The following is a 27,322-nucleotide window of genomic DNA, read 5'->3' as shown; positions in this document are numbered from 1 at the left end:
ATCTGCAATAAGCTTGAAGGTTACTTAGAAATCTAGGTCCATAATTTAGTTCTTATAGGTCCAAGGCAAGCAGCCAGTTGCTTGTGGAAAAACAAAGCGAAGTTGTTTTGTGCCTGCGTTTCAAACATCCCTGTTTGTTTTGGTGTGTGCTAATTTGTGTTTTCCTGTTTGGTGCAGCAATTCCCTTTTTCTTGGCATGAACAAATGAGACTGGCTTCTGACATAGTTCTGTTTTGACAGGATACAGACTAATATTCTCTTTTTCTTTCCTGAGTGTGGGCACCTGGATATTCTCCTTCTTAACGGGTATTTATGTATGCTCCCTCTATTCCCTATTGTGCAAGAGGGTTTAGGGCAGCTTGAAAAGATATATATTAGCTTTGCACAGTTGGCAGTATCACAGCCAATGAAGTTTTTCCGAGGCGTGATTATTGCTAATTGAAAACTTTTCCCAATACCCTGCCATGATGACTTGAAATATAGTCAGCTTTGGCAATTTTTGACAGTCTCTACAGAGACTGAAAAAAAACATAAATAAAATAAAAACGATATAAATACCAGAATGAAATGAATGTATGCTATAAAGTTTTACACACTTGCCCCAAATCTGGCCCTAAGGTTTTTACTGACCAAATTGAAGTAAGTGTGTGTGTGTGTGTGTGTGTGTGTGTGTGTGTGTTTAAAAGGGGAAAAATAAGACAAATGCAACTTCAGTGTATTATTGAGCCAATTTTCTTTAATGATTTGAAGAAAGGATCAGGGTGCAAGAGTTCCTGATTTTTTTAAATAAGAAAATAGTCCATATATACTCATGGCAAAAAAATTTAAAAGTACAGAAGTACATCTATAGGAGAAAGTGAAAACCAGGTGATATTCTGTGGCCCAAGCCTCTCTTCTCAGAGGTAAGTTCTGTTAACAGATTGGACTGCAGATTTCCAGACTTTAAAAGCAGAAAAGAATAATGTCAAGTGTTAGCCAGGATGCCGTGCAACTAGAATTCTTGTACACTGGTAAGGGGAGCAATACTGATACACCACTTTATTTTTATTTTTTGAGATGGGGTTTCGCTCTTGTTGCTCAGGCTAGAGTGCAATGTTTGCAGGCTAGTCACTGCAACCTCCACCTCCCAGGTTCAAGTGATTCTCCTGCCTTAGCCTCCCAAGTACCTGGGATTACAGGAGCCCGCCACCATGCCTGGCTAATTTTCGTATTTTTAGTAGAGTCAGAGTTTCACCATGTTGGTCAGGCTGGTCTCAAACTCCTGACCTCAAGTGACCCACCTGCCTCTGCCTCCCAAAGTGTTGGGATTACAGGTGTGAGCCACTATGCCCAGCCAGGTACACCACTTTATAAAACTATCTACAAAAGCAAAAACAATTACAGATGTTGAGAATATGTGTGTGTGTGTGCGTGTGTGTGTGTGTATGTATTTCTCATGACTCCTTAATTTCACTCCCAGGCACATGCCCAGGAGAAACTGTACAAACCTTTATACCAAAGATGTATGTAAGGTTCATTGTGCTACATTTAAATGACAAAAATCTGGAAAAATCCAATGTCTATCAATATAGAATAAATGGTGGTTTATTCACACAGTGAAATCCTATATAGCAGTGAGAACGAATGAGAATATGACATACCATGTTGGATGAAAGAACCAGACCCATATGGAACTATGTGGTATGTATAGAAAGTTGAAACCAGGCAAAACTCATCAGTGATGTTAGAAAAGGAGCACAAGGCAGGGCATGCAAGGTATGGTAGATGTCCCGCTTTGTGATCTGAGGGCTGGTTATGTGGGTAACCTTTGTGAAACTGAATTGAGCTGTACCCAAGATTCATGGCATTTTTTTGTCTGTTGTGCTTAAAAACATGGAAAAAACTAAACAGCAAACCACCAGACTTATATCAAAGTTATTTTAACTGGATCAGAAAAGGATGATCAGAGACAGCTTACAAAAATAAATTATGTGGGAGTGTTTATGCTTTGTTAATGCTGTGTTAAATGACAGATATCAGTATCCCACCAAAATAGCCACATGCGGTAAGCTATTCTCCCTTGGTGAAGACGAAGGAAACACAAGTCAGAGGGGTTAAAGACCTTGTCTAGGGCCACAAGGTCTGGAAAGATGCTCTGATGACACTCAAATCCAAGCGTCTGTCTCAAGCCTTCTCTGCTTTCCCTGGTTCCCTCACTTGAACTTGCAGGTGCTCTTTGGCACAACTACAATCTGCAGGCAAATGTGCTTCTACCTAAAAGGAACAGCAAAGAGAACACGGCTGTGTGTGAGCCAGTGCTCCTGCTGGCAATGAAGACTACTGGGGGTGCAGGGTTCAAGTCAACACTGGGATAGAAAGACTGGCATCTTTGATGAAATCCCCAAAGTAATGGAAGACGAGGGAAGACTATTTGTTCCATAAGGGCATTGCACTGTTCCTTTCTTCCAGGAGCAGCAAACTTCCCTCTGAGTGCTCACCGGTAGCCTTGCTGAGCTGTCTCTAGAACCCCCCGTCTTAACTACTGAAGAGCAAGGAGAGGGAGGAGTTGGGTGAGATAAGGATACGGGAAGCTGGGAAGCTTCAAATACCTTGATACCAATAACTTGCTGCCCACCAGACCTACGGTTGTCAAAATTCTGGTACTTCAGTATCCAAAAGTCATTTGAAAATGACTTCAGAATATTTGGTTAAGAAAAACATATGATGAGTAATATCACAAAGAGAAACCATTTGGAAGGCAAATACATATATTTGTAAACATAGCATTTTATTAACAAAATGTTTACACCTTTCTTACAACAAAACAGTGACTCAGCATGTTATACTCTATAAAAGTGTATTATAGAATATTCAAGCTAAAACAGTATTATTTAAAGGTATGGCAAATCAACTTTCATTTGCAAGCTATCTACTAGGATCATAGGTATGAAAAGAAAAATCTTACAACAAAAAACCAAAGGTCTAGTTTTCTTTTGTCAGCATCTATAAACAATACAGACATCATATGGTTTACATCGACTTAGGTCCAGCCCAAGGTTAAGACTGCAAAAATAAAGTCTTCAAACATCCAGAGAAACTTGGCAAACCACCGCAGCAGCATTCCATTACAGGTAACCAGGCCACGTGTCATGCAGTGAAGCCAAGACCATGCCTTTGGGCTGTTTCTCATAGCGCCACGAAGTGGCCACAACTGTAAGCAACTGAATTTTACTTTCATAAGAGATGCTATTATGAAAAGGCACAAGTATCTTATTCCTTGCATCAGGTCTTGAAAAGGCATGACAGTCTTAGGAGAAACAGAGATTGCTGGTGGGATGGCTTAGCTTTTTTTTTTTTTTTTTTTTTTTTTTTTTTTTTTTTACCGTGTAGGCGCATTGCTGTAGCTGTTTTCTTTAAGACTTGATTTGGACTTTTACACACTTAGCAAATGCTCTGTTACAAATTCAGCAAAGTTCTGACCACTTATGTTAACCATCTTATTACCAATGGCAAGAACAACAACATTTTGTCAACTGGTCATATTCCCACAGTAAGATAGTGCTGCTTTTCTCTTTCTGAAGTACTGGAGTTCTTCACCTAAAATTGGCCTTTGGCTTTCTTATTTTATTTATATTCTGGCCGGTTTTCTTTTCTTTCAAAAATTTTAAATTAAGAGTTGTACATGTTTTTGAGGTACCTGTGATATTTTGATACCTGTAGCAAATGTCTAATGGACTGAATCAGGGTAACGGATTTCCTTCACCTTGCTTATCTTCCTTTGCTTTGGGAACATTCTGATTCTTCTAGCTATTTTCAAATATATAACAAATTATTGTAAAACGTACTTTCCCTGCGGTAATAGCGAATGCTAGAACAATTCCTTCTATCTAATTGTATTTCTGCACCCATTAACCAACTTCTGTTCCCCACAATCCCAGGCCTGTGCATTTCTGACAGTGCTTGTTAGAAAAAGCCCCAGCCGGAGGGAGCGGGCAACCCCTGCTGCTGTGACCATGGAAGGCCGCAGGGAAAGGTGTTATCACATATGCTGAGGAGGTGGCTGGGGCCATGTGTCTCTAAGGGAGAGCCTACAGAAAAATGAGAAGAATACGCGAAATAAGACGAGAAGTCTGCTTCAATCACAGAGACGGTAAGATGTAAATTCTTAAGAAGGTCAGAGGAATGACTGGTGATTATGTGAGTGACTCATAAAGTGAAATGATGGAAAGACTGAACTGCGTAAGAGTTAAAAAAAATCTTTTCCAGGGCAATAGCGCTCTGTCTACACAATACAATAAATGGTTTAAAAATAAAGCTATCTTTCTGAGGAGAAATTCATGCAGAAATAAAAAAAAATAGAGCTACCTCTCAGGAGGCTGAGGCAGAACTACTTGAACCTGGGAGGCAGAGGTTTCAGTGAGCCAAGATTGCGCCATTGTACTTCAGCCTGGGTGACAGAGAGAAACTCCATCTCAAACAAAACAAAACAAAACAAAACAAAACGAGCCACTAATCAGTTGCTCTGACTAGCCAGCTGCTGCTAATTCACCCTGCAATGAACTGACCAGTTGCTCTGATGTCACAAGCATGAGCCACGTTAAGACAGTTTCATAAACTCCAATGTCATAACTTCATATACAAAGTATGTGAATATAAACAAATTCAAGTGCTGGCTTCAAAATTTTTCAGGAGTAAAACTGATTATTCAAGTATAAACTTAATTAAAAAGTAACGGGCAAATGATAGGAGGATTAAGCCCCAAAGCAAAGTCAAGCACCACCATGGGCATGGGCATAGGGACTGCTCATGCCAGTGGACCCCATTCTACTTGAGGGGGCCTGTGAGCTCTAATTGGCCTAGAGGAAGAGGTATGCCCAGCTTTTCTACAACATGACGTTCATGCTGCAGGGATTTCCTTGACAATTTCAGTTCTGAGTCAAAATCATTGGCCCTCTGTACAAAATGCTATTTTAAGGATGATTTCCTCCATAGGACTGCATTAAACAGTTTCCCTAAACAATGAAAAGTTCCTCAATCAAGCAAAAGGTATAATCAGTAAAACTGGGATGTTTTGTTTGTCAGATTATTAATGTCCACAGTTTAAAACTTATAATGTCTTAATGTCAATTAAGAAAAGGTCTTTAAAAAAAATCACTACTGGCTGGGAGCGATGGCTCACATCTGTAATCCCAGCACTTTGGGAGGTCAAGGCGGGTGGATCACCTGAGGTCAGGAGTTTGAGATAAGCCAACATGGCAAAACCCTGTTTCTACTAAAAATACAAATATTGGCTGGGTGTGGTGGTATGTGTCTCTAATCCCAGCTACTCAGGAAGTGGAGGTGGGAGAATTGCTTGAACCCAGGAGACAGGTTGCAATGAGCTGAGACCATGCCAGTGCACTCCAGTCTGGGCGAAAGTACGAGACTCCATCTCAAAAAATGGAAAAAAAAAAAAAAAGGAAAAAAAAAAAGAAAAAAAGCATTACTGCCTTAGGGCTTTTAATTATCTGATAGGACCTGGCACCTGAATTCCTGTTCATGAACAGAATTTTGTTGCTGCAATTATGATGCATTTTGTAGGGCACTGGGCACCATACATATCTAGAAATGAACTTGCAATAAATTAAACTTTTCTTGTTAACTCTGTTAGACACCATGGTTTTAATTTCACCATCTACTAATGATACATCTCAATCTTACGATTCTAAAATGTTCAACACAGTAACAGAAATAGATGGAAGGTTTGAGATTCATTTTTTTTTTTATTAAGCTTATGAATCCTTTTGTTTTGAAGTCAAAAATATCCTGGCCTATACATAATTGATTATACTCTAAAACAAAAGAACACAGATTAGTTATTTCTGACGGTACAGACCATCAAATTAAACTTGATCTATGCTACTGGAAGTCCTTCTAGATTTGGAAAGTAAATCATTTTCCTATATGCTAAGAGAATACTGAAAGACAAAGAGAGAAATATGAAGAGTCTTGGTTCTATTTATTCACTTTCCACATTATGTCTAATGAAACTTCATCACAATAGGGTTCTCACTTATCATTCTCTTAGATTGAAAAAATGGAGGCTCTTGAAAAATGTAATACCCTTTTAATATTTTTTAGACTTTCATTTGAACATAAAACAGGACAAATGCCCCAGAATTCCATTAATGTTTCTTGCAAATCAGATAATCAAATTGCCTGGATTTCTATTACTAGGAGTCAAGACAAGAAACTCCGCTGTCAAGAGACATTTTCAGAGGTTGCTTCTTTTAACTTCTTGGCTAAATTCCACCCCTACTCCCTTTTTTCTAGAACTATAAAGTCTCATGTTTATCTCCTGGATAATTTGTTGTTTAGACTATTTTTTAAAAATCATAGTAAAGCAAGAGTTAAAACAAATAGCCTAAACATTATCTTGAATCATTTAAAAATCCTTTTGATAAATCAAAACTAACTGGAGGCAGTTAGTCAACGGCTTGACCTCTGAAGGTACATTCCATTCTTTCCTTTAAAAAATATGAACTGCTGAGGCAGAAAATCTCTGGGAGTCAAACTTGGTAAAACTGTCCCCTTAAAACAAATGTAAATCGTGATTTTTACAGGTTTGTAAAAATATATATAGTTTGTCATTGTCATTTAACTTTCATTACAGAGTTAGAAGGAATATTTATAGCCCAGTGAGGTTAGAGAGGAGAGCCAGCCTGAGTTTGTGGGCTGTCAATTCCCAAATGTTCTAGAACAAGTACCCAGTATAGCTAAAGAATTTCCAATAATTTTTCCCTGCAAGAGAAGGGTTTTCGCAATTCTTACACAGGTTCCTGCTGAGACATGTGGATGTTTGGTGGGGGGGGTTCATCTGCTATTTAAGTGACATACTGTGCACTTGTATCTTATACTCTAAGGGCCCATGAATCAAGTCCTTGATATATTCTGAAAGAATAAGTGAAAGTACCAAAAAGAATTTTGTAATTCACTCTTAGAATCTAAAAGATGCCTGGACCATGAGCAAACGCCTTTTTGAGCTGGAGACTGACGTGCCAATTAGTGCGGTGTCATCGGAATCTAAATCTCCTATTTTAACACAATGCCCTAAAAATACTGACATTTTGGTTTGACAGCTACAGGAAAGTTAGCTTAAGGATATTTTCATTACTCTATTTCCCAGAGTTTAATTCAGAAGGGCCTCCTAGACCAATTTTCCTCCTTGAGAACAGAAAAAAAGGTACATACAAGACTTAAAGAGAAGTTGTGAAATTAAAGGTGGTTTCCTTTCCCTTTAGATATGTAAGAATAAGAGAAATCAATAACCTCGAGAAGGACATCAGCGCACATAGAGGCGGAGATCAAGCCTTAACACAGACGTTCTGGTCCTTTCAGACATCCAGAAAGTGTGTACACAATGAGGAGCAGGCAATTCAAACAATATTGTAAAAGGGTCACAAGAAAATAAGTTACTTTGAAAAGAACAAAATCTTTCAGCTGCTTTGTGTAGAACTTATCCTGACTGCAGCTGACAAGCAGGTGATGGAGGTTTCATTTGGAACCAGAAGGGCTTGCAGTAGGTACTTCTCCCCAGTCACTTCTTACAGAGAGTTTAAAATGAAGAACACTTAATCATAATCTTACATTATGTTCTTTTAATCACCAGATGATAGTTCATTAATTATCATAGAATCAGAAAAACACTTGTGTGAAAAGAGTTCTGGAGACCACTGGTTTGTAGGATTGGACACCTGCAAAGAGCTTATTTCAATTTCTCTGAAAAGAGTCAACATATACTTGTAGCTAATTAATAATTTTCTCTTCTGTTCAGTTCTGAGCGTTTTAAAAAATGGCCCTGTATTGTAAGCAAACCAAACAATTTTTATAGACGGGCCTACATCTCAATTCCTTTGAATCCAGCCTCTTCTCCAAAAGAAACTGTTCCAAAGAAAGCACGAAATGTGTATTAGGTCACTGCTTACTCAGGTTAATAATCCAAAATGTGTTCAAAATAAAAGACTGCTTCTGACTTTAATATTCATCTTTGCATTTTAGAAACAAACAAAATAAGTAAAAGCATTTTTTCCCTGCTTTCACTAAGGATTATGGATCTGAGACAGCAGTTTGTTGTTGTTGCTAAGCATTAAAAGGATATTACATGAGAAACAGTGCCAAGTCAACTTCTTAGGCACACTGATGAAAATGAGGGAAGGGGCCCAGAAATGCCTAAGTATAAGCTTCATATCACTCATTCTGTTAATAAAACATGTGGCTATAATAAAACAGAATCACGCCCTACATATGGGAGGCAGCGTGAGAAATCATGAAATCAGCAAAGGCCTGACAAGATGGACCCACGTTGGGGTAGGTACAGTAAAACATCACGTTAAGATCAGACGCATCCAGATGCCTCATCAGTTAAGAGGAGGCTCAGAAGACCTTGCCTTTCCCCATGCGTGGAGACACCATGCAATCACCAACCGCTACTGGTGGGTTTGGTGGGAAAAATGTGAAGGTCATATATTTGTACCATCTTTTGGTAAAGTAAGATAGAAGAGGTCACACACGCTTTGTCTCTTCAGTAATGAGTCAAGCAACCTCTGTTTTTATTTTGTTGTCATGGAGATAGAGGCCCAGCAGTGGGAATTCTAGGGACATACTAGGGCGGTAGCCAGATGCCTGTGAACCATCTGGATGTATACAGAAGAAAGTCAAACTACTTTCAAGTGTAAAGGGCCTAGCCCTGGAAATCACTTGGCTTCTCTAGGAGCTTGCTAATTTAGCCCTGGGGAGGAAGCAAGATACAGGGGATGGAGCATCCACATGTTTTTTAAACAAAACAAAGTTAGAATTTTTACTATCTACATTCTTTCTATATAATTTCAGAAGATAGAAAAAAAAAAAACACAATTCCAAATGCTTAAGATATACAACAGGGAAAAGGGAATTGTTTTTTACTTAATCTGAATTATAATTTTCCCATTAAAATTTATCCGTATTAAGTGGGGGGCACACAATAACAATTATTTTTTAAAGTTTCAGCTGTTGAGTTTAAGGATAGCTCTGAAAACACAATTTAGTTTGAAATTCAAGCTGTTTCATTTCCTATTTAATCTTGTAAATTTCCTTCCCTTACAATACTCAGGTTGGAAGGGTGCCAAATTAGACCAGGAACAAATTTTCACCAACTTCACTTCAATGCTTTATTTTTAGATTATATTAAAAATCTCATTAGGCTCCCTGAGGGAAAAGAGTGTTAACCACTAACAGAGGCAGGGGAAAATAAAGGAAACAGAAAGATCAGCTAAATTGTTAACAAGGAAAGCTCTCCTGAAACAGCTGGTCTGAGGCTGCTGTACAAGCTAAGAGAAACTTATTATCAAGACCAGGTAAATGACTTGAAATTGGAGCTTAATCTTTTACCCCCAGGCTCGTAAGGACTAGTCAGGCTTGTCAAAGTGGCATATGTCTTTATTATGATTTACAGACGGGATCTGGCAGGAGGCGGGTGGGTGGCAAGGAAGGCAGAGAAACCTTTAAAGACTGACGCTAAGTGCTCTATGCCTTTATACAATACCAGTGTGCTTGAGTCTCCCGTTAAGAGGCTGAAAACTGGGCGGGCATACGCAAGACTGGGTGCAAGATTCAATGGAATGTCAAATGAAACTTAGAATTTATTAATGTATTTACATAACTTATAATCTTTAAGCAATGGCCTCATAAATATAGGCTACAACTTTACATACGCTAAGCAACAGATACTTGTTTTTCCCCATCAAAATACTTGGGTTAAAAAAAAAATTGACAGCATTTACACCAACTTCTTTACTTCCTCTCTTCTTCCTTTTTAAACAATTGCTAGTCAGTTAGAACACATGAAACTCAATTTATTCCAGGCAGCTTCTCTACCATCACCATCTTGATCATGAGAGCTTATTTTAAAAAGGTGCCAATAACATGTTTGGTGGCACACACATGACGAGGTCAGAAGCAAACCCAGGGTGAGCTAGGGATCTGCTGCTATCATTGCTAATTTACTGTACGTATCCTAGGCTAACATAGGCAATGAAAAGTGCTTTAGAGATGGCAGAGATGAAGTCATTTCCATCAGTCCTATAAATAACCCATTTTAGCTTCAGATAATAATTGTCCTTTCTCCACTTAGACCATCCTACTATAAATGATACAACTCCCTCTAACAGTGGTAACAGAAACCAAGGAAATTATAATCTCCACAAGGTCTTTTTTTTCCCTTAAGAACCACAAAAGTGCTAATTTTCCCTTTACAAATGTTACATAAAATCTTGATTACAAAACTACTCAACAATTTAATCTTACCATCCATACAATTATATGTTCCTTTTCAGCAAAGTCAAAAGCCAGTGATGTAGTCCCTTTGTACACTAGAGATTCTTTACATAATAGAAGTCCACAGACTGAAATATCATTGCTGCAGTCTTTGGAGAAGAGACTGGTCAATATCTATGAATCCTTTTTGCACGGAGAAGACTCAAGACCGGCTAGGTGGAAACTGGTGGCAGGACCCCAGCCCTCCTGCTAACTGTCAGGACCACCAACTTCATCATCAAGTCTGAGAGGCTGAGGTTCGGTCAGCAGCAGCTGCGCTTTGGCTCTGAAGGCTGTCTTCGGAGTTTGAAGCCCTTACCGCCAGATGGCGGGTTGGCGTCAGTGGATGGAATTCTTCGACCTAAAGCAAGATAAGAAGAGGGAAGGGAATGAGATTTAACTTTCTAAATCTGTCCATGCTCAGACACAGCAATTTTACAGATGCAATTTGACAGGTTTCACTGAAGTAAAAAAAAAAAAAAAAAAAAGCCTAATAAAGTTTTTATGCTGGAATAATTTTAGATTTATAGAAAAGTTGCAAAGATGATATAGAGAGATCCTGTGTATCTCCCACCCAGTTTCCCCAGTGTTGATATATTACCATGGGACACTTGTCAAAATGAAGAGTTCAACATTGCCACATCACCATCAACTCTAGACATTTTTCAGATGGCACCAGTTTTTCCGCATGTCCTGTTGCTGCCCCAGCATCCAAACAAGGGTATCACACAGCACTTAGCAAAAGTTTTTTAATTAAAAAAAGCCACACATTAGAACATTTTGTTCTGAGTAGGTAATACATATGATTTATTTTTGAAAAGTTCAGTCAGAACATGGCTGTTCCTCTATCTCATGACCAAGGCCACCACTGCGACCTATTTCTTATGCAGCCTTCCAGAGACATATATGCACAAACACTCACAGGCACACCTATATCCCTACCCACCTTCCCTTTCCAAGGCCAAATGGGGCAATAAATAAAGCAAACTGTATGCACCATTCTCCATCTTGATACTTTCACTCAAAACATCCTGGGGATTGTGGTATCATAGTACTTGGAGAAAGAGTTGCCGACTATTTCTTTTTGAGACAGGGTATCGGTTCTATTGCCTAGGCTGGAGTGCAGTGGCATGATCTCGGCTCACTGCAAACTCAGTTTCCTAGATTCAAGTGATTCTCCCGCCTCAACCTTCTGAGTAGCTGGGACTACAGGTGTGCACTACCATGCCCGTCTAATTTTTATATTTTTAGTAGAGATGGGGTTTTGCCATGCTGGCCAGGCTGGTCTCGAACTCCTGACCTTAGGCAATCTGGCTGCCTCGGCCTCTCAAAGTGCTGGGATCACTGGTGTGAGCCACTGTGCCTGGCCTGCGGCTTTCTTTTTAACAGCTCTAAAATATTGCATTTATAGACGGGCCAGCACTCATTCAACCATTTCTCTATTGCTGGGTATTTAGTTTGTTTCCAATATTTTGATGTTATTAACAAAGATGCAAGAAGCATCTTTGTGAACTTATGAGTATATGTGTAGGACTGATGCCAGGAGTGGAAGAGCTATGTCATGCTATGCTACTCCTGGTACTTGTCTGACACATACACTATATTCCAGTGTCTATCTAGCACAAATGCAGGAAGAATGTGCAATTTAAATTTTGACAGATGCTGCCAAATTATCCTCTGAAAAGGCTGTGTCACTATATTCTCCTACCAACAATGCATGAGAATGAACAGGTTTCACTTTACTGCTCTGTGAAGCATAATGCCAATTTCGAGAGAATCCTTAAATCACCCATCTACCTACCTGGCTGATAACTCAAGGGTTGCTTATTGTACAAAGGCTTTCCTGACACCCTCCCACTTCCTTACTCTCCAGCATCTCAGATACTACAATCAATCAGGACTCCAGAAACAGGTTATTACATATCTCATATCTGTTTACATGACTATTTCCCTCACATTAGACCCTAAGCTCTTTTAGGGAAGAGACCCTATTTGTTCACCTTTATGTTTCTAGTATCTTGTCCATCTTTATGTTTCCAATATCTTAACAGCACAATACCTGACACAGACGTATTTTGTAAACATGGAATAAATGGACATTAACAAAGCTAAGATGGCCCCTCTGCTGACTCTCAGGTTCTTAGCTGTCAAGTCTTGAGCCTCCATCACTTTGAGTTGTCTGCAGATCTGTGTGGGGAGTACGCAGCATAGTTTCCACACTGATAAAGTATTTCCCAGTGTCTTGTAACTACTTTTCAAATGACTAGACACTGCTGTGAATATACTACAAATTTGTTTAAAAGCTTTACTGAAGCTTCTCGTCATTATTCTCAATAAATGGATATTGAAATATACCCGGTATCACAGACATCTATGAAATATGACATCAAAAATTGTGGAACAAATAATATTTTAAGAAGAAAGCAGAGGAGAATATTTTCATGGGCTGGGAATAGGTAATGATTTCTGAAATAGCAACCAAAAAAATGAAAGCAGCTAAACATGAAGGAAAATAAGGATAAATCAGATTATACGAAGATTAAAAACTTAGATTCACTGAAAGAGTTGACTAAAAAAATAAAAGGCAAGCCATACAGTAGAAGATACTTCCAATATACACAGTCAGTAAGTGGCTCATACCCGAAATAAAGAATTATAAACAATTAAGAAGGCAGGTAACCCAATAGGAAAACAGGTAAAAGACTAAACAGGCACTTCACAAAGGAGGATATGTAGATACAATAAACGTGAATAAATATTTGGAAATGTGCTCAACTTCATTAACTGTCATGAAAATGTAGATCACTGCCTACTAACCAGAGACAAAGTGACCCCATTCTCATACACTACTGATATGGGTGTCAACTAATACAACCACCACTCTGAAAACTCGTTGGCAGTAAAGCTACACTGAATGCATGCATACTCAATGATCAGCAATTTTTCTTGTGAGTATAAATATACTTAACAAAAATGTGTACAGATGTTCACCAAAGAATAAGATCAGAATGTTTGGAGCAGTACTGTCTGTAATCACTCTAAACTGGAAACAGCTACCCAAATGTCTATCCACAGCAGAATGGATGTAAATTACTTTGTAGATATTACCCTTACCCCTACAACTCAGACTCTGACACTGACACCCACAAATCAGCCATGAGAATGAAAGACGCCAGACACACAAGAGGAAACAGAGAACGTTTTACAAAATACAAAGTACAAAATTTATGTAAAACAAAAACAGGTAAACCAATCTGAAGAATTAGTATCAGGATGGTTACCCCTGGGTGTAGGAACTGCCATGTCCCAACCAGAGTGCCAAGCACTGGAGTATATTCGATTTGCAAAAATTCGCTGTGCCTTGCACCTCTGATAAGCACACATTTCTGTATGTCCATAACACTTCAATACAAAATCAGTGTGCCAGGCACTGTGCGCATGCAGTTTTACTAAACCAGTGAATAATAAAGTCTATGTACATATCTCTCAATTTTTCTAATCTTTGTGAACATACAGGTTTTATTTTTCACAGTTAAAATCAATATGTACATACTAGTTTTTATATAAGAATTTTCATTTTTGGCATAGATTACTACCTTCCTTTTTTTGTTTGTTTGTTTGAGATGGAGTCTCACTCTTGTTGCCTAGGCTGGAGTGCAATGGTGTGATTTTGGCTAACGGCAATCTCCACCTCCTGGGTTCAAGTGATTTTCCTGCTGCAGCCTCCCAAGTAGCTGGGATTATAGGCATGCACCACCACGCCCGGCTAATTTTGCATTTTTAGTAGAGATGGGGTTTCACCATGTTGGCCAGGCTGATCTCAAACTCCTGACCTCAAGTGATCCACCCACCTCAGCCTCCCAAAGTGCTGGGATTATAGGTGTGAGTCACCACATCTGGCCTACCTTCCTGTTTTTAATACCACTATAGTCAAGAACACAAAAAGACAGTGGTAATTTTAACATACTCATGACGCCACACACTTAGATATCTATTTTAGCTTGAGCTGTGAAAAATTCCCAACTGGCTTTATGTTGCCTTTCAAAAATCCATCTGGGTATCTGTTATTTACATCTAGGACAACAATACACATGATTTTTGTTTTTTAAGAGATAGGGTTTTGCTCTGTCATCTAAGTTGGAGTGCAGTGGTGCGATCACTAGCTGACTACAGCCTCAAATTCCTAAGCTCAAGTCATCCTCCCACCTCAGCTTCCCAAGTGGCTAGGACTATACGCGCACGCCACAACACCCTGTTATTTTTATTTATTTATTTATTTATTTATTTTGAGATGGAGTTTCGCTCTTGTTGCCCAGGCTGGAGTGCGGTGGCGCATTCTCGGCTCACCGCAACCTCTGCCTCCTGGGTTCAAGCAATTCTCCTGTCTCGCCTCCCAAGTAGCTGGGATTACAGGCATGTGCCACCACGTCTGGCTAATTTTTTGCATTTTTAGTAGAGACGGGGTTTCACCATGTTGGCCAAGATGGTCTCCATCTCTTGACCTCGTGATCCACCCTCCTCGGCCTCCCAAAGTGCTGGGATTACAGGCGTGAGCCACCGTGTCTGGCCCTATTTTTATTTTTATTAGACACAGGGTTGTACTATGTTGCCCAGCATGGTCTTGAACTCCTGACCTCAAGTGATAATCCTTCCTCAGCCTCTGGAGTAGCTGGAATTATAGGTGACAACCACCATGCCCAGGCACATCGTGACTTTTTAACATGACTTTGAAATGAAGGGGCTGGCCTAGATGGTGCAATCAGTAGTTCACTGGCCGTATTTGGTGGCAGGTGGGCTCTTTAGGCCTGCAAAGTACTCTGAAAATACTTGAATTATTGCCCAAATCTAAACAATAGGACATGTTTAAAAAAATGTGAAAACCACCTTAGCAACCAGGGGCCCACATTCCAGCGTGGCCCCAACTGATGAAGCTGGGCCTGGCCTGAGCTAGGGTTCCCAGGGCTTCACCTGGGCCTCTCTGCTCATGGGTCGTCCTTGCCTGGTCTTGGTGGGCTCTGGGGTTCATGTGCCTCCTTGACACAATGGCCAAGGACCCTCCCTGCCTCAGTCACCTTGGCTCTCATCTTTATTTTTATTTTTTATTTTTCTGAGACGGAGTTTCACTCTTGTTCCCCTGGCTGGAGTGCAATGGTGCGATCTTGGCTCACCGCAACCTCTGCCTCCTGGGTTCAGGCAATTCTCCTGCCTCAGCCTCCTGAGTAGCTGGGATTACAGGCACACGCCACCACGCCCAGCTAATTTTTTGTATTTTTAGTAGAGATGGGGTTTCACCATGTTGACCAGGATGATCTTGATCTCTTGACCTTGTGATCCGCCCGCCTCGGCCTCCCAAAGTGCTGGGATTACAGGCGTGAGCCACCGCGCCTGGCTGGCTCTCATCTTAATGTGTAAGTCCACCCTGCTCTGATGGCTTTCTGCTTTTTTCCACCTGGAAGTCTGACATGTTCAGTTCATGTGACTCCCCACAGCTCTGCAGGGCCTGCTCAATTGGACCTTAGCTCTGAGTGCCTCCTTAGAGAGGCCTTCTCTGATCACTTGCAGACATTGCTTCACTTCATCCTAAATTATTTTCTTCGAATTCCTTATTATGATCTGAAATGATCCTATTTATTTGGTCTTCACTGTATGTCTCCTGCTGTAGAATGTGCGCTCCAGGAGAGCAGGGGCTGCATCTATCTTCTTCAAGGCTATTTCCCCTGAGCCTGGAGCAGCTCCCAATAAATATTTTGATGAATTTGAATGAAATGAATAAACATAGATACAATCTGCAGAGGATCCCAAAGGCATGCAGCAGCCTCTCGCCCGTCTAGTATCATCATATTAACACTTCAGGAAAGGGAACAGAAAGGGGGAAAACAGGTCTTACCTTTCACTTGCCTAGCATTATTTTTTGAGGGTTTTCTTACAGTGGAATTATACCTGCATTTCATTTCCCTTTATTGAGTTCATTTTCAATCACCTTGGATGACTAACTGAAACACATTTAAATAGACAAAGAAATGGACAGCTTTCATGATCTCTATGCCCTGTACATTATTTATTCAGTAGCAACATTCTTTCTAGAAGGGCAGCAGCTCTTCAGGAACTGTAACATGATAAAAACTGGCCATCACTCTTACCTTCTCCAATCTCATTTCATTGAGCACAGTATCAGAGACTAGATTGCTCTAAGTAAGATAGGAATTCTAACCAGGAAGATCATTCTGTGTTAAGTTGCTTTTACACAGGAAATGGATAAGGCACAGAGATACTCACTAATTTCTATAAAGAGTTCATTTATGTTTATCGCGTTTTTTGCGCTGGTCTCTACAAAAATTGCATGAATAGAGTCGGCGTAGTCCTTTGCATCTCTCTCCATGACTTCTCTGGAAGGCAACAACTGCATATCAGAAATTCTACCCAGGAAGATCTTGGTTTTATCCCCACCTAGCCAGTAGTTAACCAGATTTATGATGACAAAGGATGTCCTGAATGGCTGCCAGATGGGCCCTGAGACATGGTCTTCCCAATTACACCACATCCACGGTTAAACAAAACAAAACACAACTCGCCAAAATTTTCAGAAAGCCCTTGCTTTTGGGACTGATGGAAGTGGCCCAGAGAAACTGTTAATAAATGTGCTTTCTGCATTCAAGTATTCTAAGTTATGGGAGCCTGGCGGCTCCTCTGATTTCAGACAATGTTGGGTGCAATGCAACCAGTGTTTCTGTAAATTGCACTCCTGTCTATATACATAATGAGCTTCAAATGCCTGAAATCTGAATTTTCGTTTGAAACTTCAGGACTCCAACCACATAACCAAAAGGAATTTTTCAATGTCAGAGATAAAAGCAAGATTCTTATACTGGATATTGCTCATTAAGAAAAGGAACGCATAACAGGCATTGTAATCCTTGTTCTAATAACTTACCTTACATCAATAAGATCACACTTATTTCCTGCAATGGCAACTACAATATTAGGTGGGCCATGCTGTCGAAGCTCTTTCACCCAATTCTTTAATGTTGAAAATGTCTCCTGTAACACAAAGGAGAGCAACTGGAGATGTAAGCAACTAAAAGAGAGTTTTCAAAACTGTCTAAAGAAAACTATATAGTCTTACTTCTTTTGTGATATCATAAACGATTATAGCTGCGGCCGACCCTCGATAGTACATTGGTGCTAAGGCACGAAACTGCAGAGGAAGGGGAAAAATAAACAAAATTGGGGAAATTGGTTAAATATGTTTTTTACTAGACTTGTAAGCCCATTATCCCTGCACAAAAGGTAATCTTTCTCTTAAGCCAAAGAAAATGACATGCTGCTTTAAAGCAAATGAACCAGTAATTACCAAAGGCAAAAACTTTTAATGTAACACTGAAATGTCTCTCAGAAGATAGTTTAGAATACAGTTTTATTGAAATTAAATATGGCACTATAAACAATTGTTTTAGCTAAAAAGGCTTTTTAATTGAACTCAATGTTATGATTCCCAAATTCATTTGTTCAACAGTCCTTTCAACTTTGGCTTCCCTAACCACCACGGAGATAAAAACGATGCTGTAAACAGTTCCCCAGAGAAGTGCCTGCATTTGGGTGTCATGAAGAAAACCCTGTAATCTAAACACTGATTGTCCTTCAGAAATGAGTACACATTTACGTCCACTACTTAGATGAGTTTGTGACTTGCTTTTCTGGTATCTCCATGCGTGGCAATTCCCAAATGCTGGGTGCAGATCTCATTTCATTTACATGAATTTAACCCTGTATACACAGCTTCTTCCCACTCATCATCCCAGCGCCTGCACCCCATGACACACAACAGGGAGGAAAGAGAAAGGAGAGGAATAACCATTTAAACAACAAGCGTGACTTAAGAGAGCTATTTCTCTTGATGAGTGTGAGATGGAGACCATGAAGCTCTTTCCTCTGTCAACCTCGGTTCTTGGGCACACGTCTGGTGTGAGCACCTCAGCCACTGAATTTGATGCCAATGTTTAATGACAAGAATTTCGCTTATACTTAATTTTCGTCTTACACCCTGACTCTGAAGCCTGACTCCGACTTATGATCTGATGCCAATGTATTCGCATCCTGTTGTTAATGGTGGTTTACCCTGAACACAGGCAGGCATTAGTACAGGGAAGCATTTGGTGCATATACATAAACCACATACATGCTATGGATTCTGGAACTCCTTATTCACTGAGTTTAACCTTTTGGCTTTTAAAGTTTCATATTAATTTTAGTTTTACAGAAGAAAGTGGAATTCTGACTGTAAGCTCCATGAGGGATGTCAGGATGTCAGCATGTCTGCTGAACACACCATTTTATCTCAGGGCCTAGCATCTGGCACGCTACAGGTTATCAAGAATTGGTGAACAAACGAGTAAGAACTGTGTGAGTGTGGGGAGCTGTCAAACTAAGTGTCAGACCTCAATGTCCATATACAGAAACTGTTACTAGGCTTTGTGAGAGAAATCCCTGCCTCTGGGGTGAAAGCCTACTAACTTCCAATAAAGGAGACATTAAGTTTTAGAGAAAAGAGAACAAAAATAAAGGTTACAAGCAAGAAAGCAGCACAGAAAAGAAAACTATATTATTGAGTAAAAAACATATAAAGTGTTGGGTTGACTTTGACAGTGTAAGAGAAAATGAAACAGAAGTACACAGATGGAATAAAGGTTATGGTATTAGCTTTCATTTTTGATGTACTTATATTGGCAATGTCCTTTACAGGGTTGTGTTTTCTTCCTTCAAATTCGTAAAGTAAAACTCATAATAGAGAAAAGCAAAGATCTTAACAGTACAATCTGATAAACTAACAAATGTATATATCTGTGTGAATGCCATCTACTAAGATGTCAAACAGTTCTATCAACATGGAAAGTTCCTCAATATTCTTATCGTGTCCTCCTTCCACCTTGTTTTCCTGTCGATTTTATGGATATTATATAATCACATGGGTTTCTTTTATTATGTGCATACAATATCCTTTACCATTCTATTATTTCCTAACCTCGTTTTCATATTTATAGTAGTTCTCTTATAACCAGCACATAGTTGGGCCCTGATTTTTGACCTTTGCCTTATAAGTGGACGGTTCAGTTCCTTTACATTTAATGTATTTACTACTACATTTAGATTCAGGTTTACCATTTTATTTAGTATCTGTTCCATTTCTTTTAAAAATTCCTGTTCCTCCTTTCTTTCTCGCTTTTGCACTGCCTGAATTTTTCTGTGTTTATTTTCAGTGTATTAACTTCCTGCTGACTTCTGAGCTCTACTTGCCTGTTTTTTAAGTTGTTGCTTTTGTAACGATAACATATACCGTGTAGTTTTCTTTTCCTTTTTTTTTTTTGAGACAGAGTCTCGCTCTGTCACCCAGGCTAGAGTGCAGTAGCGTGATCTCAGCTCACTGCAACCTCTGCCTGCTGGGTTCAAGCGATTCTTGTGTCTCAGTCGCCCAAGTAGCTGAGATTACAGTTAAGTGCCACCATGGCCAGCTAACTTTTGTTCTTAGTAGATCTGGGGTTCTGTCATGTTGAACAGGCTGATTTTGAATTCCTGGTCTCAAGTGATCCACCTGTCTTGGACTTTCAAAATGCTGGGATAACAGGTGGGAGCCATTGTGCCTGGCCTACTATATGTTTTTCTAGAGTTTAAAATGTACCACTTGATGTAAAGTATCAGAGACTTGCAAAAGTCTAATTTCTGTTATCCTACCATTCTTTGTGCTACCACTATCAAATATTCTGAATATGGCCAGGCGTAGTGACTTACACCTGTAATCCCAGCACTTTGGGAGGCCGAGGTGGGTGGAACACCTGAGGTTAAGAGTTCAAGACCAACCTGACCAACATGGAGAAACCCCGTCTCTACTAAAAATACAAAAATTGGCTGGGTATGGTGGTGCATGCCTGTAATCCCAGCTACCTGGGAGGCTGAGGCAGGAGAATCGCTTGAATTTGAGACGCGGAGGTTGTGGTGAGCCAAGATTGTGCCATTGCACTCTAGCCTGGGCAACAAGAGTGAAACTCTGTCTCAAAAAAAAAAAAAAAAAAAAAAATTCTAAATCTACATATACTATACAATCCAATGTTATAATTTTTGAATGAAATAGCCAGTTATCTTTTGCATAACTTAAGAAAAACAGATGTTTCTATTTGCCATTTCTAGTGGTTATTATTTCATCTGAATTACCATTTGGTGTCATTTCCCTTTAGTGTGAAAAACTTTCTGGGACATCTGCTGTTGATTTCTGTTTCTGTTTTTCTTTTTTTTTTTGAGACAGAGTTTCGCTCTTGTTACCCAGCCTGGAGTGCAATGGCGCGATCTCGGCTCACCGCAACCTCCGCCTCCTGGGTTCAAGCAATTCTCCTGTCTCAGCCTCCTGAGTAGCTGGGACTACAGGCACGCACCACCATGCCCAGCTAATTTTTGTATTTTTAGTAGAGATGGGGTTTCACCTTGTTGACCAGGATGGTCTCGATCTCTTGACCTCGTGATCCACCTGCCTCGGCCTTCCAAAGTGGTGGGATTACAGGCGTGAGCCACTGCACCCGGCCTTCTGTTTCTGTTTTTCTAAAAATGTTTTTACTTTGATTTTATATTTGAAAAGTAATTTTGGCGAATTAATAGGTTTTTGCTCTTAGCACGTTAAAGATCCTGTTCCACTGGCTTCTGGTCTCCATTGTTTCTGTGTCAAGTTAGCCATCATTCATACTGTTATTCTCCTGTTTATGTGTCTTTTACCTCTGGCTGCATTCAAGACTTTCTCTTTGCCTTTGGCTTTCAGCAGTCTATGATTTACCTAGGTATGGTTTTCTTTGCAATTAGAGATTTGTTGAACTTCTTGGATTTGTGAGTTTTGATGTTTCACCAAATTTGGGAAATTTTCAGCCATTATTTCTCGAAATCTTTTTTTCTGTTCCCATCTCTCTCTTTGCTCCTCCTGGCTCTCCCACCACACGTTAGACTGTTTGAATTTGTCCCTATGATACTGAGACTCTGTCCATATTTTTCTACTGTTTTTCTATTCTTCTGATTCATTTGTTCTGCCTCCAATGAATTTTTCATCTTAGATATTACAGCTTTCAGTTTTAGCATTTTAATGTGATTCTTCATTAGTTTCCATTCTGTGAGAGAGTCCTCATCTGCAGTTAAGTCATTAACACTCTTTTTTTTTTTTTTCCTTAAGATATGGGCTTTTGCCATATTGTCCAGGCTGGTCTGGAACTCCTCGACTCAAGCGATATGCCTGTCTTGGCCTCCTAAAGTGCTGAGATTATAGGTGTGAGCCACTGTGCTTGGCCTACTTTTCTTTGAACCTCTGAACATATGTAAAATATGTGCTTTAAATTCTGTGTCTGCAAATTCCAAGAAAAGGGTCACTTTAGGATTTGCTGCTACTCACTGGGTCATGCCTTCCTGTTTCTTCATATGTGCAGCAGTGCTGATTGTCCATGGGACAGTGTGGATGATGCACTGTAGACTCTTGGTTTTTATCTCCTCTGCAGAGTATTAAGTCACTGGTGACTCATCTGAGACTTTTTTTTCTTTTGAGACGGAGTCTAGCTCTGTTGCCCACACTGAAGTGCAGTGGCGTGATTTCAGCTCACTGCAACCTCCGCCTCATGGGTTCAAGTGATCCTCCTGTCTCAGCCTCCCCAGTAGCTGGGATTACAGGGGCCTGCCACCACGCCCAGTTAATTTTTGTATTTTTAGTACAGATGAGGTTTCACTGTGTTGGCCAGGCTGGTCTTGAACTCCTGACCTCATGATCTGCCTGCCTTGGCTTCCCAAAGTGTTGAGATTATAGGCATGGGCTACTGCACCTGGCCCTGAGATTGGTTTTACACGTTGGTGGGGGGTGGGGGAGGGGTGTCTATTTGGGTCTGCCCTCAGTCCTAGGACACGATTTCTACTCCTAGAGCGTGGCCCTTCTGAAGTTTCATTGGAATGCCCAAGGTGTTTAGAAATCCTCTCTAACACAGTAGGATTGGACTCAAACTCTGAAGTCTGTCCCTGAGGAGCAGCTGAAATCTCTGCTGTCTTGTCACCCTTTCCAGCTACTGGTTTCTGCTGCATTTTACAATGTCTCTCTTGTGAATTCACAACTTGGGGGTCAAAACAACTTCAGGGAAATTTATAAACCGATTTTAGGGGGTCCCTCCTTGTTAGATCCCCCTTTTCTGCGATCTGCCTCCTTTTTCTGGCTATTCTAGCAGTCCTAAACTCTGTGCTCAACACAAGCTTTCTGTGTGAGCTAGATATCCAGTGCCACACGAACTGGGAAACGTCCACTGGGAAAAGGCTGTCAAAATGTGGCTCTCACACCAGAAAGCTCTCCAAATGCAGTCTCTGACTGCATTTGGTTGCTCTGCAGTGCCTTCAAACAGTTGTTTTTCAAGTGTTTTGTCCAGAGTTAACATAAAATTGTTATCTGTGGGAGGGCCAGCCATTCTACTACTGCTGACATTGAAACTTTCATGTCCTTCTGATGCAAATAAAGAAGGTGGAAGCAGGTAAGAGACTCAAGAGATGTCAGCACATCTCTGCTTCAAACCTGGCTCTAGATCAAGGGATGGCAAACTTTTTCTGATAAAGGCCAGGTAGGAAATATTTTGGCTTTATGGGTTGCTTAACCTCTGCTGCAACTACTCAACTCTACTATTGTAGAGTGAAGGTAGCCACAGATCAAGCTTGTCTAACCTGCGGCCCGTTATGTGGCCCAGGATGGATTTGAATGTGGTCCAACACAAACCCATAAACTTTCTTAAAACATTGAGATGTTTTTTCAATTTCTTTTTTTAAAAGTTCATCAGCTATCGTCAATGTTAGTGTATTTTATATGTGGCCTGAGACAATTCTTCCAGTGTGGCCCAGGGAAGCCAAAAGTTTGGACATCCCTGCCACAGACGATAAAGAAGCAAGCATGGCCATGTTCCCAGGAAAGCTTTATTTACCAAAAATTGGCAACAGGTTGGATTTGGCCCAAATATATATGTGTAAATTCTATGTCTGCAAATTCTAATAATGGGATTGTTTTTGGGTTTCCTTCTACTCATGGAGTCGGGTCTTCTTGTCTCTTCGTGTGGATGGTAACTGCACTGGACAGTGTGGACGATGCACTGTAGACTCTGGTTTCTGGGACTGTCTGCCTCAACTCTAGATGATACTAAGCCACTACGCTTGTTCCTGATTCTAAACAAAACAACTCCTTACATGACTATTGTGACAATAAATAAGTCTGAGCCTTCCTAATGTTCTGGTCTCTGTAAAAACAGTCATTGGGAGAAACTACATTATGAATGCAGAAATGCAAATCTTTAAAGACTGGATGCAATGTCTATTAGATTCTGCTTAAGAAGCCTTTTTTTTTTTTTCTTTTTTTTTCAGATGGAGTCTTGCTCTGTAGCCCAGGCTGGAGTGCAGTGGTGTGTTCTCAGCTAAATGTAATCTCTGCCTCCCGGGATCAAGTGATTCTCCTGGCTCAGCCTCCCACGTAGCTGGGACCACAGGTGTGTGCCAACACTGTGGGCTAATTTTTGTATTTTTAGTAGAGATGGGGTTTTACCATGTTGGCCAGGCTTGTCTTGACCTCCTGACCTTAGGCAATCCGCCTGCCTTGGCCTCCCAAAGTGCTGGGATTACAGGGGTGAGCCACCCTGCCTGGCCAAGAAGCTATCTTTTATATAATCACACACAGATGGCAAGTATTTGACATGTTCTTGCTACATGTATGGTATATTTATGATGCTTTTTAATGTATGTGCTGTGTCTGTCTCTATACTACCACCGGAGTCTTTGTTAATGAAGGATAATTGGTGGAAAAAGGTGACTTAAAATGCATTCTTTCAAGATAGCAAATAAAAAGACAAAATGGTCTCACAAAAGCTCTATCTTAAGGAGATAAATTTAAAATTGTAAAATCAAGTCTCATTTTATGTGGTATTTGAAAAAACTTAGGTTTATTATTGCAGCCAGGAGCTAATTTTCTGGATGAACACTGAGTCGAACTTGATTGATAACTTGGCTATGAATCTTCTGATAAAACTCTATGCTAGCACAATATGATATCCTTCATTTCACGTGTGACTTTATAGTCTTATCATAAAAACGGCAATTTTTAGAAAAGTATTTGAGGGCTTCATCAATTTTCCCTAGGCCCCTCTTAACCCTTTGATACACAAACCATTATCTTCTGAAGCACTTGTATCATCATCCTGATAAGTATTTTTCCTCTTCATTTAAGTTAACAAGATCCCTACCCTCGAGGGCTTCACATGACATTTGAGAAATTCTCCAAAATCACTTTCATTGACTTAATGAAATCACTTTGCAATCAAATGTAGCTGGACCATCAGAAAGACAACACATCTGTCAAAACTATGCGCAGTACGAGATGTCAAATGGGGAGCATGTTTGAATGGTCAATTCATCAAAAGGGTTTTCATTTTATGACAATTCTGGTTCCATAATAAATCTCCTAACTACAGAGAGTAATAAACATACAACGCCAGAAATTTAAAATTTCAGTCATGCACTACTCACATGGTAAAAGTAGGTAGAGGAGCTGTCCTTATCTGTGCCTAAGTAGGGCTGGCAAACAGGAGACAAAAACCTATGGGCACCAATACCATGTGCCAGGGGCTGAGAGCAGAGATACGAAGGCAGTTCCTGACCTTGAGGAGCTTACAGTATAATGAAAGGCAGACAGGTAAGGAAACAGGTGACAATCCCATGGATGAGTGCAATAAAAGGCTTCAGCATACAAACGAATACTCCAAAGAGTTTATTTGCTGATTCATCCAACCAACCAATATCTGAACACCAGCTCTAGGTTAGGCACCAGGCTAGGCTCTGGGAATACAGCAGTGAAAAAGACATGTGGTCCCAGCTCTTGAGTTACAGTCTGATGGGAGACTCTGTCAATTAAGGTGAGTAGACAGGTATCTAAGGACAATTTTTAATGCATGTTCTGAGGAAAATGAGTAAGGGCAGTAATGAAGAACAAAGTTGGGACCCTGCTTAGGTGCAGGGGGTTTAGAGAAAACTCTGAGGATGTGACATTTAACTTGAGACCAAAAGACGGGAATGGAGCCAGCTGGGTTCCAGGGAAGGGAACAGAGTGTTTCGGTGAGAAGGAACAGTGTGTCCAGAGGCATGAGGCCAAGGAGTGCTGGAGGCCCTGAGAAGAGAGGCGCCCAGGGGGAGGCTCGAGCAAGTCTCAAAAGGCTTGGGAGGTCTCTGTTCAGAGTGTGACTGTTAATGAGGGGTGCAGTGGGAAGTCGCTGAAGGATAACAAGCAGGGCAAAAACGGGCTGATTTCTGTTTCCAGAAGATTCCTCTGGGTCCTATGAGGACATGTCATAGACAGAGGGAAAGCAGGGGACCCATGAAAAGGCTAAAGGAATACTCAGTGAATGGCTAAGGTGGCTGAGAGCAGGGTGCTGGGAGTGGAGATGGAGAAGTGAATCTATTTGCGATACATTTAGAGAATGAAGTTGTCAGGATGCCCAGATGGAGCAGGTGTGCAGCGCTGAGGGTGAGGGAGGAACCCAGGATGACCTCCAGATGTGGTTTGAGCAACACGGGAGTGTGGCGATATGATTACTCATCTGAGAGCAGGGATGGCAGGAAAGCCTCCTTTAGGTGATGTCAGAGGTAGGTTCTGAAGGCTGAATAGAGTTTTCTAGGCAAAAGGTGGAAGGGCATGAAACTATGGCATGCCGGAGAACTGCACGCAGTCTATACTAGAGGACAGATTGGTGGGAGGAGGTGAAAATAGAGCCTGGCTGTGGATGGCACATTCTGGACCTTCAGTGCATATCCCAGGATAAAGTGGCAGTCCTTGACCCAGACAGGCTCACAAGACGTGTCTTGTGCGATCATCCCAGCATTTCTAACAATTTGTCGGTAGCTGCCAGATGTGTGGCTTTCCTTAGCACTGTGCTGTGGCAACCCTGGACATGTGCTCATGCCCAGCAACCACTGGCTGGAGTGAGTGCTCATCAGCTGGTGCTCCTCTCCTGTTTTCTCTATGCAGGGCCTCCTGGTCAGTCCCCTGGCCTGTGGCCTGGCCCCATGAGCATCTCCTGTGCAGCTCTGGGCTGCATGATGGTGCATCAGGCAGGCCAGAGGCAGGTTTGCATCTCAGAGCAACTACTCTTATTGCAGAACCAATTAGAAAAGGGAAAGTCAGAGGCAGGAAAACCAGCAAAGTCTAAAACTTCACAGACTTCTGTTACCATGCTGGCAGAAAGGGAGAGAGGCAAACACCCTTGTGTTATTCTTCATGTTCCAGAAAAAAAGAGACGTTATATATCACTGTGTATACCAGGACAGGCTCTGATTCAAAGCATAATGGAATCTGTATTATAGCATGATTCTTTATGATGAGGACTCTGCTGTATCATCAAACATATGTGAGGGGTAATTGAACCTTGGGATTTAGTGGAGGGTACATATATTACTAGCAGGAAGAGCCACACGGGTTCATGGATAGGACAGATCCCAGGGCTGTGTCTATATATTCAGTAGAACTCTGGTAAGCAACTCACTTCTAAAGCACAGAAGGGGGATGGTTAGCAAAGGTCCAGTTGTCCTAAATGCTCCATTCTAGATGTACAACACGAACAAAGGAGAAGAAATGGGGAGTGGAAGACGGTAAGCAGAAATATCTCACATGAGTAATGGGACAGGGGCACGACATCCAGTGTTAAAAACAGAAGAAACCAAACGGAGCAAACTTAAGACATTAAATCTGTAAAAATGCATGGAGTCTATGTCTAGGACAACAGAAATGGCTTGTTTTGTTTTCCTCCATTTGTCTGTGATGATTCTTGTCAGATTTTATACTATACACAGTATCTATGGTGTCTTAGATAAGGCCGTGATGACATACTATTTTTCCTGATTACTTCTGGTACACTTTCAGGAGCTTAAGATAGCACCGTGCATCCATCAGATGTGCTGTTTGGATTGTACTGTTTGAAAACAAAATTAAACG

The 27,322-nt window shown here is 40.6% G+C and overlaps 1 protein-coding gene and 1 non-coding gene across 4 annotated transcripts in view; one reads left to right on the top strand and one right to left on the bottom strand.

Annotated features, from left to right (window-relative positions):
- Window positions 1-376: 376 nt before the first annotated feature.
- LOC120368035 (U4 spliceosomal RNA) lies at window positions 377-518 on the top strand. Its single transcript, XR_005582257.1, has one exon. It is a non-coding gene; the product is annotated as a U4 spliceosomal RNA (small nuclear RNA).
- Window positions 519-2,746: 2,228 nt separating this feature from the next.
- The window catches only part of RAB22A (RAB22A, member RAS oncogene family), a 64,642-nt gene continuing 40,066 nt past the window's right edge, over window positions 2,747-27,322 (bottom strand). For all 3 annotated transcript variants that reach the window (XM_039479404.2, XM_074406704.1, XM_039479405.2), the window contains exons 4-7: window positions 17,432-17,503; window positions 17,240-17,346; window positions 16,585-16,694; window positions 2,747-10,669 (exon numbers count right to left, since the gene is read on the bottom strand). In XM_039479404.2, coding sequence (XP_039335338.1) covers window positions 10,572-10,669; window positions 16,585-16,694; window positions 17,240-17,346; window positions 17,432-17,503 — 387 coding nt within the window. In that variant the 3' untranslated portion in view covers window positions 2,747-10,571. The remainder of the gene's footprint in view (window positions 10,670-16,584; window positions 16,695-17,239; window positions 17,347-17,431; window positions 17,504-27,322) is intronic.

This window comes from Saimiri boliviensis, chromosome 9, assembly GCF_048565385.1.
Source record: "Saimiri boliviensis isolate mSaiBol1 chromosome 9, mSaiBol1.pri, whole genome shotgun sequence".
NCBI lineage: Eukaryota > Metazoa > Chordata > Mammalia > Primates > Cebidae > Saimiri > Saimiri boliviensis.
The sequence above is the reverse complement of the archived record's forward strand: the minus strand, read 5'-3'. Positions and strand labels throughout refer to the sequence as shown.